General features: G+C 36.5%; 1 protein-coding gene across 8 annotated transcripts in view; it reads right to left on the bottom strand.

The window, feature by feature from the left end:
• Window positions 1–15,029, bottom strand: part of ARHGAP5 (Rho GTPase activating protein 5) — an 80,124-nt gene that overhangs the window by 41,240 nt on the left and 23,855 nt on the right. Inside the window, exon 3 of one of the 8 annotated variants that reach the window (XM_055556438.1) lies at window positions 8,812–8,838. The exons of the other annotated variants lie outside the window; for them this stretch is intronic. Within the exon in view, the coding sequence (XP_055412413.1) occupies window positions 8,827–8,838 (12 nt within the window). The 3' untranslated portion in view covers window positions 8,812–8,826. Of the gene's footprint in view, window positions 1–8,811; window positions 8,839–15,029 lie in introns of those variants that run through there. 8 annotated transcript variants of the gene reach the window in all.

Here is a 15,029-nt window from a genome sequence, read left to right as displayed (position 1 = left end):
TCACCCTCTTGGTAATGTCACCCATATGCTGATAACCCAAATCAATACCTCTAGCTGAGCTCTTTCTCTTGATCTCTAGACTCATTTGGAACATTCTACCCGACATTTTCACTTGCATGTCTGAGACATTTCCTAACATGTGCAAAACTGAACTCCTAATGATGTATTTCCTTAAAATGCACTCCATCTTTAGCCTTCTATATACATCTCAGTTGCTGACAATTCCATCCTTTCAGTTGCCAGACTAAAATCTTGGGAGTCATCTTTGATACCTCTTGTTTTCTCACATCCTACTTTCAAATGTATGATACAGCAATTACTCACATCTTAACAATCTTATTGTGTTGACTGCCTCATCAATCCTCCCTGCTTCTACCATTATTCCCTACAAACCATTCTCAATAAAGCAACCAGGATAATGACTCCACAAATGATGGCCTTTAAGGGCACATACAATCTTGCATGCCTTGAACTCTGCCTCTTTTTATTCCGACCTTATTTCCTCTACCTTCTCCTTCATTTTACATCCTTTCCTCCAACTACATGGCTTACTTGCTTTTTCAGCATGCAACATATGCTCCTAATTTTACGTCTGTTTCCTCTACCTTCTCAATGAGGCCTACACTGACTATTAAAAACTGTAATCTATGGCCTGTCTCCTGCCCAGAACTTCCAATCCCTCTTACACTGCTTTTCCTATCCACAACACTATATGATTTTCTCATGTATCATCATCATCATATGCCTGCTACAATTTAAGCTCCACACAAGGGCAGGGATTTTTATCTGCTTTGTTCATTAATATACTTTAATGACCTGGAATACTGTTCATAAAGAAGAGAAAGGTACAAAGTCAAGGTACAAGTCAAGGTCTCTTCTGAAATAATGAATTTAACTTGCAAACAGAATAATCTCATCATGCACCAAGAAAGATAAACAAAAAATAGGAATAAACCATCAAGTTACAGATATGCTGCAGAATTGGAAAGCTTCAGAAATCTTAAAAAGCATTTAGGTAGAAGAAACCAAATGACCAACAATGGTGAAAAAATATCAGGCTAGCCTCAAAGGTCTCATGAAAACCTAAAAAGTCAAAAACTCATTTCTATAGGAATGTTCATGAGAAAAAGATTTGTCAAGGATTCTTTACTTAGTGTGTCATCCAAATATGGGTAATAAGCAACTCTAAAAGGAACTATAAAGTTCTCAAATATGTAATAATTAATATTTAAATGACAGCACTCTCAAACTGCCTTCTTACAAATCCTAATCACATAATGAAACATCATTGGGTGGAGAACAGGGGACACAGGAATAAATTAGGAGTTTAGGATTTATATATATATATATATATTTATTAGTATATATAAAGTAGGTAACCAACAGGGACCTACTGCATAGCACAGGGAACTATTCTCAGTACTTTGTAATAAGCTACAAGATAAAAGAATATGAAAAATATATATACACACACACATATATAATATCTGAATCACTTTGCTGTACATGTGAAACTAATAAAACATTCAAAATCAACTATACTTCAATCAAACCACAATGAAACATCATCAGTATTAAAGAACTTACATCTGGAAAATGTGTGCTTTGAAAAACATAAAAATAAATACTTAAACACAAAACTAATTCTGAGTTACAGTGATACAGCTACTAAACAGAATATTATCTGTAATTTTGTGAGTCAATGTACAGAATGTAAAAATTAAACAACTAGTAGGCCAGAACCAAAAGCTTCAACCTATCCTAAAAAAGGTGGTGGGGAGTAAAAGATAAAGTAATTATGTTAATACGCAACAGGGTATCACAATATACAATGAAGGATTAAGGATGTTAAACTGAAGTTGGGATTCAATATAAACTTAAAGATAAAAAGAAGCCTCAAATAAATAGCTCCTTTCTCTTCTTTTTTTTGCTGATGAAAAATAAAAATAGAAAATAAGAAAAAAGCAGACTGAAACATAAAAATAAATGTAAATGGGGGTTTCCCTGGTAACTCAGTGGTAAAATATCCATCTGCCAGTGCAGAAAACACAGGTTCAATCCCTGGACCGGGAAGATCCCACATGACTTGCAGCAACTAAGCCCGTGCGCCACAACTACTGAGTCTGTTCTCTATAGAGCCCAGGAACCACAACTACTGCCGCCAACTATTGAAGGCCTCGTGCCCTAGAGCCCAAGCTCAGCAACAAGAAAAACAACTGCAATGAGAAACCCAAGCTCCGCAACTAGAGAGTAGCCCCACCACCTGCAAACTGAGAAAAGCCCACGCAGCAATGAAGACCCAGCACAGCCAAAAACAAAGATTAAAAAAAAAATTTTTTTTAATATCTAAATGGAATAAGATCGGGTAAGTTATAAAAGACTCTCAGACTTGGTAAAAAAAAAAAAAAAAAAAACTAAACGCGACTAACCACATGTCATTTTAACAGACACTCCTAAAAGTTGAAAACAAAATGATGGAAAAAAGAATGATTTTTGTTTTTACAAGAGCAATGTTAACTCTGCTGCTGTCTTCAAAAGGCTTTGAACCATACAAAAGAGACTCACATGACAATTATCCAGAATTCAACCCATCAAGTAGCAACAAACTATAGCAGAAATATGTACCTCTAAGGAAACAGAAATTTTTGAATGATCTCCTTTAGTTCTTGTCAGATCAAGTATACCAAAATTATGGATAACAAAGATGAATTAAGAAGGTTGATTTCAACAGATTTATATATACTAATATATGCTAAAGTTTAGGAACCAGATAAACAGTATAATCTCATTCCAAAGTAAATCATTTACGTTAATATTATAGAAAAAATTAAAAAACAAATACTAAAGTATTGACAACAATCCTCTAAAAGTTTAGAGGATGGTAAAAAAAGGAAAGAAAGAAAAGGTTGGGGTGAGGTTACACAGAATTTTCACTGTAGATTGTACAGTTCCTTTTGTAAAGAAAATGCTTTCTGAGAAGATAAAGATTACTTGTGTAACCAGAAAAAAAAAATCAAGATCTTAAAAATTATGCCTATGGAAAAAAACTGTCTACAATACATAAATTGTAATCCTGTTTTCAAAAAGGAAAGAGATAGGAAATCAAATTTTTCCCCAGTAGCTTCCAATTTTGAGTTTTCCCTCTTTCTTACCATACTCTGTCCCACACAGATTCTCAACGTATCACAGCATGCTAAAAAACTGAGAGGTTGTGCAATCAAAGAAACTCATGTAACTACAAGCACTACCTACCCTCTCTCTTCCTAATGTCCTCAATTCACATTTCATCCATCTATCCCTCTCCTGGGTCGTTCTTATGAATATACAAATATCCTCTCATTTTAAAAAACAAACACAAAAACAAAACCCTCCTTTGATCCCATATTGAGCTCTACTATCCCAATTCTTGTTCCTCTTCATAGAAAAACTTCTTGAAGATGTCATCTACATTTACAATCTCTGTACTTTTCCACATCCCATTCACTCTTCAACCTACTTCCATCTGGCTTTCTCTCCCGTCCCACTGAAATGCTTGTTAAAATCAGACACCTCTACACCATCAAATCAAAAAGAAACTTTTCACTCCTCTTGAGCTCTCAGCAACTTTCTTGATTGATCACTTCTTCTTAAACACTTGCTCTCTTGGCTCCCATGTCACGACTCTTTACTAGTTCTTCCTCTTTTCTCACCAAGAATTCCTTTTTCAGTTTCATCTACTATAACTCTTTCTGGTTTACCCAGTGTCAGTTCTAAGTTCTCCCTTCTCCACCCATTCTCTGTCCTTATGTGAATTTATCTAAACTCATGGCTTTCAATGTTCTTCTATCCTGAAAACTTTTCCTCTGAGTATCAGATTCATACATCTAACCTTTATACTTCCACTGGGATGTCAACACTGGGATGTCAATGTAATAATAAACAGATATTTTAACATAATATAAAAGGCACAAAACAGATGTCCTGATTCTCTCTGATCTGAAAGTTTTCACCCTTAGCTTAGTCTTCTTCACTATTCCAGCAAATCTAAACCTACCCGTTGCTTATACCATTGCTTATACCATAAATTAATAATCAACCTTGATTTTCCCTTACTCTCTACAGTGAATGCATAAGAAGCCCTATTGGTAGGACTTCCAAAATACTCTAGAAATTGTCCTAGAGTATTTCCTTTTTATTACCTTCATATTAAAGGGTAACTTTCCTTTTTATTACTTACACCTTGGCACAGTATCTGGCACACAGGTGCTCAGTCAACACTAAAAGAAGCAAACAAATTGATAAACAGGAGCCTGAGAAAGCATTCACGATATAATGTTTCTGTTAATAAACATACAAAGTACTGCTGGTTTATTTACCAGTTATGCAAATAGTTTATTATACCTAGTTTTTTTTTCCTATGGGAGTCAATATATATGTGTACCTAAACTTAAGTATTTGAACCTAATAAAATCAGGATTCATACAAAATAATGATTCCTATCATAAAACTACAAGAAGAATTAACAACCAACTCTATGCAAATTCATTTGGAATAAGGTAATGTATCTTCAACAGAATGTAAGAACTGAGCATTTACCATGTACATAACATCATGCTAGGTATTCTGCAGGACAGGGCACACAAAGCTACACACGTGAAAAACTTCACAGAATACACACACACACACACGAGTACAAGCAAACCTGGCAGACTCGAAAGACCCGTGGGTTAATGTCAATATCCTGTTTGTGATATTGTACTAGTTTTGTAAGATATTACCTTTATGGGAAACTGGACAAAGGGTACATGGAATCTTTCTGCATTATTTCTTACAATGGTATGTCCATCTACAATGAATCAAATTAAATTTTTCTTAAAAAGGTCACTGCAATAATCCAAGTAGGAAGTTATGATAACCTCAACTAAGACTGTGACAATGAAATGGAAACATGTTTTATGGCAGAATAAAGATCAGCCAACTAAAATAAATAGCAATAGCATGTAGTTTAGACCCAGAGTACCTCCTTCATGAAAAAACATTCTTAACCAATCATGGTGAGGATAGGGAAGTAATATCTATGACCTGTGAGGAAAAACCTGCCTCTCCTAATGAGCAGGTACAAACATGCCTCGTATGATTGACTTCTAGAACGCACAGGAATTTCCTTAAAGACCCATTCAGCTAGACAGAGTTTCTCAACTTCAGTATTATTGACATTTTGAATTACAGGGTGTTTAGCAGCATCCCTGGCCTTTACCCAACAGCTATCAGTAGCAAACCCCCACCCTAGTTCTGACAGCCAAAAATGTCTTCAGGCATTGCAAGACGCTCACTGCAGGTCAAAACTGACCGTGGTTGAGAACCATTGTGCTAGCTAATAACAAGGACTGAGAATTCAAATTTGGGAGATGGCAATAAATATAACCCCGAGAAGTCTGAGTTTTTTTTAAATTCAGGATTGAGAATCACTACTATAGGGTACACAAAGATGAGTGATAATCATAACAGCCCTCAAAAAGCTTACAATGTAATAATAAAAATAAAACTTACTGAACTACAAAGCAGTAAAACTACTATAAAGTGATTATGCTGGAAGAATATTACACCATAGCATGTGTGTGTGTGCTTAATTGCTCAGTCGTGTCCAATTCTTTGCAACCCCATAGACTGTAGCCTGCCAGGCTCCTTTGTCCATGGGATCCTTCAGGCAAGAATACTGGAGTGGGTGGGTAGCTGTTTCCTTCTCCAGAGTATCTTCCTAACCCAGGGATCAAATCCAGGTCTCCCACATTACAGGTGGATTTCTTACCAGCTGAGCCACCAGGGAAGCCCAAGAATACTGGAGTGGGGAGCCGATCCCTTCTCCAGGGGATCTTCCTGACCCAGGAATCGAACTGGGTCACCCACGTTGCAGGCGGATTCTTTACCACCTGAGCTACTAGGGAAGCCCATAGCGTAACACACCAATATAAGAAAGAAGTCTTTAATGGGAGCCAGTATTCTGTGAAGATCTACTTAATACTTTAGAAAAAAACCAATTCTATGAGAAATGTTAGGTGCTGAGACGTCCAAACGCTTTACAAATGAGAGATATTGTGAATACTCTCTTACACCCTTTAACCTAACACTATGTGAAAAGAGGGAAGAGAAAACTGAGGGCAAATAAAACGTGGTCTGGGTTCTTTATATACTAATCAGACAAAATGGTTCTCACACTGATTAATCTCTAAGATGACATCTTTCTATAAAGCATTTCCACATATATTATCTACCTGGCAGGCATTTTAAAATGCCATTAACAACTTTATTACAAAAAATAATTAAATCTGGAGTCACATCATCGACTCAATGGACATGAATCTGAGCAAACTCCAGGAGACAGTGAAGGATGAGGAAGCTGAACACAACTGAGCGACTGAACACCACCACCAGGAGGGTGACCTAGCAAAATCTATTCCAGTAAAGGATGAGTAGATTTCTTCCCAGCTTTCCAAATATTTATTTTCAAGTGTATTAAAAGGAAAATAAGTTTTATATTATACCCAGCATTTTATTCTTAAAACCACTACTTCTCCCTTTGCTTTTCATGTCATCTGTTAGGTTCTTTCTGGTACTCTAGTGATTTGCCAATCCAACAATGAGAGCATCAGTAAAGAATGAAGAAAAATTCAAGTGTGTTCTCCTCTTACATCAACAAAGGTTCTAGAGTCCACAGTTTTAGTAAGTACATAAGAAACCTTTAAAATGCCACTAAAATTTTGCAAATGTGCATTTTTCCTTTTTCCCAAACCCTTCCTTAGATTCTCAAAGGCTAAGAACAATTTCCAGAAAGCTCAAAACAATTACACATGCACATGCAAAATGTACCTTTTATTTGGACAAAGTTACTTTCTCAAGACGACTTTTGTCATACCCTTGATATTTTGTTCTAAGAACTGCAAACATCAGAAATTACTACTTTTAAAAAGCAGTCGTCCTTCCTCTGAGGCATCTCTTTACATAGTCACAGATTAAGTCCTATTGACGGCTCTTTCAACACACCGACTATGATGACAAGAAAAAGTTAAGAGCTGAAAATTATACAACAATACCTACTGTAGAAATAACTCTTCTAGGGCTGAGCGGGACAATTTGCAGTACATAAAATTTTGGAGCACATAAAATTGATAACCCTATAGACTCATAAGTCTTGGAAGAGTAACAACTGCCCACTGATATAAAATTATAGTAAGAACACATATTTTGTGTTACAGGAGTTAAGTGCCTCCTTGATATATATATATATATATTTTGGTTTATATTTTGGTGGTGGTTTTTACCATACATCAACATTAATCAAGCCATGGGTGTACATGTGTCCTCCCATCCTGAATCTCCCCCCACCCCATCCCTCTGGGTTGTCCCAGAGCACCGGCTTTGAGTGCCCCGCTTCATGCATTGGACTTGCACTGGTCATCTGTTTCACATATGGTAACATGCATGTTTCAGTGCTATTCTCTCAAATCATCCCACCCTCACCTTCTCTCACAGAGTTCAAAAGTCTGTTCTTTACATCTACGTCTCTCTTGCTGTCTTGCATATAGGGTCATCATTATCATCTTTCTAAATTCCATATATATGTTAATATACTGTATTAGTGTTATTCTTTTTGACTTCACTTCGTATAATAGGCTCCAGTTTCATTAACTAAACATATTCTAAAAATTATAATGCTATAGAACTAAGAGTAACTTCAATAATTTGTGCTATGCCAGGTTTTGCTAAACATTCAACATACTACTATGAAAACTAAGAAAAAACACACACTGAAGACATTAACATTTGCTCTTAAATTAGTAAAAAACAAGCATACCACTGACAATCATTTAAAATAAGTCTTATTAGAACATGTCAATCAAAATATACTTTAAACACTAACCATTCTGAATTACATTTTATTCTGAATTTGAAGAGCAATAGATCTTGGTCAAACCCACAGCAAAAACCAAATCCAAAGAAACAGCAAACAGTAAAATACAGGCAGAAATACTCATATATTCACACTTATGTCATACCATTAATTGATGTCACCAGCACCAGAAATGCTACTAAAGAAACCAATTTTAACTTCATGAGAAATTTCTGAAACACTTTAGAACTAATCAATCAGAGGCAGAACATATTTAGCCAATTAGCCAGTATGAAAGCAATAGAAGCTGTTACTAAAGACACCTAAGTAAATGCTTTCCAAATGAGAGATTCCAGAAGTTTTACTAACCTTGATGAAAATATAAAAAAATGCTTAATATTCAACAAAACCAAATTTACTAGACTGAATTCCTGAGAGCAGAGCCCACGACCAAGTCATAACTTTGGACAGTTCCTCTGTCATAGCAAGCATTCAGTAAGATGCTTATTGGATAAAAAAACAATTTCTTGAGTCAAATAAATGCAATTATTAATATATATATATATAAATAAATGGTTGTTTTATTACCACTACAAAAAAAAGTCATATATTCATACTGACTTCAATTGATCATAGTACAACACATTGTGCGAGGACATGGAGATCAACTATAAACAAGATATAAATCCAGCCTGCAGTAGACACTGGCTTTCATCCCTTAGAAATTACCCTAATTTGGGGGAAGCCAACCTCACCCAGAGCTCTAAAGGCTCAGGTCAACATTCAGCAGCATAATTCTACTCTCCTGGCCAGACTTCATTGGTTAGGAATGGAGACAGGACCCAACTCACAGCAATGAAACTGGAAAAGATGCTGACGCTGACTGAGGAATCTGGGAAAGCAGTTTTCTCATTCTTCTGAACACACTTCCTTTACAAAAGTGACCCTTATTCTCTCCATTAAGGAAGTGTCTGCAAGGTAATAATAGATACAATGGGCACCCTATATCAACTGCCCAGAAATCTTTAAATTAAAAAAAAAAAAAATAGATAAAAAATAGAAAATCTGAAACTGTCAAGCAGTTTAAGACCTGGTTAAATGACCCTGTTCATTAAACAGGTACAAACTACATTATCTGTATCTGACCTCTAAGAACTCCTCTTTCTATAGTAAGTTTTTCAAGCATTCAATTTTTAATTAGCCTTAAATATAATTCTTTCAGGACTCTAGTTTCTCTCAGATGTGAACACCAACAGTCACTTAAGTAACCGTCAGAAGGTTACACTAAAAAAGTGATATACATTAAAAAAAAACAACATGCAACTTACCCTATAACTTATACATTCTGATATAGACAAACAGCAGTTCAACACAGACATATTTTCACATATTTCATTACTTTTGTATCTGGGATGAACAATTTCTAGATCAAGAGAAAGTTCTTGTTACCACTGTTTGGCTTGACAGTATTTTCAAACTGGGCATTTTACTTAATAAAGACTGAGGTTCTAGAAGTCAGAAGTCTAATAATTCTAAACTTAAGATTTACTATTCTAAAGGATCTACCATAGTAATAGCTTGGTATCAATTCACTACTTACTAATAATAAATTAACATCTTCTGATTCAATATATAGATATCCCTCCCATTTGTTTTGAAGAGAACATACCTACTTTGGTATTCTTTCCTTAATAGGCTCTAAGCCCTAGTACAACAGCTAAAGCAGCAGAATCTTCTAAGATACTGATAGAGGGGTTTTAGTAAGAAGGGAGCAATAAAATAAAAAAAAATAATAATATGGATTGGAAGGAACATCTGAGGGTAAAATACCAGTTGGTAGTTGCTAATAAAAATAAGTGGATGAAAAGATTCACGACCTGGAAACAACAGGAAAACAACTTTTAAAAAGGCTGAAAATGAAAAATCATTAGAATACCAGCTTATTCTGCTGCTGCTAAATCGCTTCAGTCGTGTCCAACTCTATGCGACCCCATAGACGGAAGCCCACCAGGCTCCCGCGTCCCTGGGATTCTCCAGGCAAGAACACTGGAGTGGGTTGCCATTTCCTTCTCTAATGCATTAAAGTGAAAAGTGAAAGTGAAGTCGCTCAGTCGTGTCAGACTCTAGGGACCCCATGGACTGCAGCCTACCAGGCTCCTCCGTCCACGCGGTTTTCCAGGCAAAAGTACTGGAGTGGGGTGCCACTGCCTTCTCCGCCAGCTTATTCTAATGCACCACAAAATTCACCAAGTATTCTACTATTTACTATCTGAATCAAGAGGATAGCACCAAAATGGATACTGAAGAAAAGACAAGTACATCTCACTTCATTGCATGCATGTGTTAAAAACTGGCAATTTTATCAATACAACTCAAAATTTCTCATTTAGTTCATTCTCTTAAGCACTGTTTTACAAGCACTTGTAAGTTACAAAATCAATTTAATAGGTCATAAACCAGCACCTATTTTTTCACTATAATAGGCCAAAAAATCAAAATAACTTATAAAGTAGGTACTGTTTTAGAAAATTCCCTTTACATAGAAATATATATGTATAATGGGCCATGATTTAAGAAAATAATCCTTACAAATCTTTCCAAATCAAGGACTATCTTACAGCTCTTGTTCCCACAACTAATACTAAACTCCTTTGGGGGTACAGAACAAAAGATAGTTAAGCATAAAGCCATCTCTGATTGGCAGAAATGACAATTAAAGCCCACATTAGGAGAATCAGGTCTTTGAGCCTCTTTTAAATGCCGCTAATGCCCAAATGTTATGATTTTCCAGATGTCAAGGAACCTAAGAAAATATTCCTAGACTATAGCTCCCATGTTGGAATCAAAGAACAAAGGTTAAGAGAATGAACTTTTCTCTCAGAGAGAAATAAAAGAAAGAAAAGAAGTGCATAAACTTAGGATCAGAAATCACCTAAGTGCAAAAGTTAGGAGTATTTAATTTAAAAGTGAGTCAGGAAAGTAATCCAGCAAATAGGATAGAGGACTATTCTGAAATACAGATGGAGTATACTGGGATATTTCAGGCATGAAGCACATTATGATAGCATTTATTGAGCACTGCTACATGTCAGGCATTTGAAACACATAGTTCCAATTTCTACCACAATTCCAAGGAAAATATTGTAATTCTTAATTTACAGGTGAGGCAATCAGCTAAGAAAGGGTATGTGATCTTTGTTTACTCTCCCTACCTTTAAGGATCATCTCTGCTACCTGGCCATTCAACATTGGTAGCTCTTCAAGGCTGAGTTAGACAACTGTATTCACTCTCCCTATGTCATTTCATCTACTGCCATCTCTGCTTCACTGTCTCCTAAATATGTATCTCCAATTCACACCTCTTCTCTGAAGATCTGCATATCTAAATACCTACTTGACATCTCCACCTGAACTCTAACTTCTACCCCTCAATTCCAAACCTGGCAAATTTCCAATGCTCTATGTAAAGAACTTCCCTGGTGGCTCAGACAGTTAAGCATCTGTCTAGAATGCGGGAGACCTGGGTTCGATCCCTGGGTCAGGAAGATCCCCTGGAGAAGGAAATGGCAATCCACTCCAGTACTATTGCCTGGAAAATCCCATGGACAGAGAAGCCTGGTAGGCTACAGTCAGACACGACTGGGCGACTTCACTTCATGTAAGGAACAGCATCATCACTGATTAAGCTGCACAAGCTAGAAACCAAGGCGGTATCTTTCCTCTCTCATTCATCATCTTTACCCTTCCCTCATATATGCAATATATATTCACCAAATCCATCCCATTCTATCCATTGCCACCATTCTCCTTCCAGACTCCAACTATTCAAATCGTTCATCACGATTCACTTAGGCTACTGTAAATGCCTAGTGGTCTTCCATATCACTCAACCCATACTAACACTGAAACCAAGTGATTCCAGATTCACTAACTCTGTTCATTTCAATTTACTCTTAGGCTCAATAACAAAAAGTCCAACAGTACTAAAAAGGTCTGAGTCCAGTCCCCACTCTCAAATCTCTCTTTGTACTATTCTCTCCCATAGATCAGGTATCAGCCAACTATGGCCTAGCAGACCAGTTTACCCTGTTGCCTGTTTTTTGAAAATAGCCATACTCAATTCATTTACATATTGTCCATGGCTGCTTATGCACTGCAACAGTAAAACTGAGCAGTTATGATACAGGATGTATTACATCTTCAAAGCCTCATATATTTATTATTTAGCTCTTTACAGAAAGTTTGTCAACAATTGTTTTAGATCATTGACTAGTCACAGTGACCTCCTTTAAGAACATGCACATTATATTCATTTAGGATTAAATATTCTTCCATCCACCTAACCACTCCCCTAGTTAAGTTCTATTCATCTATCAGATCTAAAAAACGACAAGTCTCAGGGAAGCCTTTACTTACCCTGTAGACCAGTTTATCCTAATTTAGATTAGCCACATTTCAAGTGTTCAACAGCCTTAGGTGACTTGGAAGTACAGTTCTGAGTTAGAGGCCTGTATATTTGGGAGCTCTCTGTTCTATTTTACTGGTCAATGTGACTGTCTCTATGCCAATACCACACTGTGTTAAATACTAAAGTTCTACACAATTTGACAGAATAAGCACATACATCACCACTCCACCTCTGCCTTTCTTCTTCAGAAGTGTCCTAGCTATTCGATATTTATATTTACTACTCTTCCATATTTGTATTAGAATCTGTGTAAAATTTCTTGAAAAATCTTTGACACTTTGAGTGAAACAACACAATTTAGAGATGTACAGCCTGAAGAACAATAATTTCTTTGTGATAAGCCACATTCATGGACAGGAAGGCAACAGCTCCCCATTTATTTAGATACTCTTTAATGACTTAAAATAATGTTTTATGCTTTTCAACACAGAGGTTTGCACATTATGTTACAATTACTCCCAGGCACTAGATAATCTGCTATGCTTTTGTAAATGGTGTCTTCTCTAACTACTTTTTCTAGTTATTTATTGCTGAGGTATAGAGATGCAACTGACTTGATTATTGATGACATATGGAACTAACTTTGCTCTTTTATTTATAATTTATCTGTAGATCCTATTTGGCTTTTACATAGGCCAATCATATTATCAGCCACTAATGAAAGTTTTGTTTCTTTCCAATACTCATGCTTTTATTATTTTTTCCTTATCTTTTTGCTTTAACTAGGATCTCTGTATAATATTGACTGGAAGTGGTGATATTATAAATATTCTATCTAGTTTCTGGGTGAAAAGGGAATTTATTTCCCTCATGAGGATATTATTTAAAGTGAGTCACTTGTTTGCGTATTTATAGATACCTGTTCTCAAGTAAGCTCTCATCTGTTCTTAATTTAGTAGCTTTCCACTAAATTAGTAAGAAGCTAATGAATTAAATTTTATCAAGTAGTTTCTATATATTGTTTGTTTATTTATTTATTTGGCGTTTAAATACATCTGACAACCCCAACAATTGTGGGTCAGTACCCTGTGTTCAAATACATGAATATATCTGCAGTGAACTCGATGGATATTTTTAAAAATAAGACAAACAATGATTATATGTAGTCTCACACACCAGTTCAAGTAGGATTTTCCCAAGAACAGGGTAAATCAGATCATGCTGCCAAATTCTACAAAAATTTTTGATTTTCAGAGGTTATGGATTTCAAAGTTGCAGTTAAGAGTCCGTGGACTTGCACTTTAAAATTTTTGCATGTGCACTCATTAAGTAAAATGGTGCTCTGGGACTAAGAAGAGGTAACTTCACAGAGAATGAATTGAATGAATTCTCCTACTCTATTTTCTGGATTGTTTTTGCTTTGGCTCCATCCCTTCATTCTTTCTGGAGTTATTTCTCCACTGATCTGCAGTAGTATATTGGGCACCTACTGACCTGGGGAGCTTCTCTTTCAGTATCGTGTCATTTTGCATTTTCATACTGTTCATGGGGTTCTCAAGGCAAGAATACTGAAGTGGTTTGCCATTCCCTTCTCCAGTGGACCACATTCTGTCAGATCTTTCCACCATGACCTGCCCATCTTGGGTTGCCCCACGGGCATGGCTTAGTTTCATTGAGTTAGACAAGGCTGTGGTCCTAGTGTGATTAGATTGATTAGTTTCCTGTGAGTATGGTTTCAGTGTGTTTGCCCTCTGATGCCCTCTTGCAACACCTACCATCTTACTTGGGTTTCTCTTACCTTGGAAGTGGAGTATCTCTTCACAGCTGCTCCAGCAAAGCGCAGCCATTGCTCCTTACCTTGGACGAGGGGTATCTCGTCCAGAAAGAATGAAGGGATGGAGCCAAAGCAAAAACAATACCCAGCTGTGGATGTGACTGGTGATAGAAGCAAAGTCTGATGCTGTAAAGAGCAATATTGCATAGGAACCTGGAATGTCAGGTACATGAATCAAGGCAAATTGGAAGTGGTTAAACAAGAGATGGCAAGAGTGAATGTCGACATTCTAGGAATCAGAGAATTGAAATGGACTGGAATGGGTGAATTTAACTCAGATGACCATTATATCTACTACTGCGGACAGGAATCCCTCAGAAGAAATGAAGTGGCCATCATGGTCAAAAAAAGAGCCCAAAATGCAGTACCTGGATGCAATCTCAAAAACGACAGAATGATCTCTGTTTGTTTTCAAGGCAAACCATTCAATATCACAGTAATCCAAGTCTATGCCCCAACCAGTAATGCTGAAGAGGCTGAAGTTGAATGGTTCTATGGAGACCTACAAGACCTTTTAGAACACCCCAAAAAGATGTCCTTTTCATTATAGGGGACTGGAATGCAAAAGTAGGAAGTCAAGAAACACCTGGAGTAACAGGCAAATTTGGCCTTGGAATACAGAAAGAAGCAGGGCAAAGACTAATAGAGTTTTGCCAAGAAAATGCATTGGTCATTAACAAACACCCTCTTCCAACAACACAAGAGAAGACTCTACACATGGACATCACCAGATGGTCAACACCGAAATCAGATTGATTATGTTCTTTGCAGCCGAAGATGGAGAAGCTCTATACAGTCAGCAAAAACAAGACCAGGAGCTGACTGTGGCTCAGACCATGAACTCCTTATTGCCAAATTCAGACTTAAATTGAAGAAAGTAGGGGAAACCACTAGACCATTCAGGTATGACCTAAATCAAA

This window comes from Bubalus kerabau, chromosome 19 (genome assembly GCF_029407905.1).
Source record: "Bubalus kerabau isolate K-KA32 ecotype Philippines breed swamp buffalo chromosome 19, PCC_UOA_SB_1v2, whole genome shotgun sequence".
In the NCBI taxonomy this organism is placed as follows: domain Eukaryota; kingdom Metazoa; phylum Chordata; class Mammalia; order Artiodactyla; family Bovidae; genus Bubalus; species Bubalus kerabau.
This window is presented reverse-complemented; position numbering and strand designations above follow the sequence as displayed.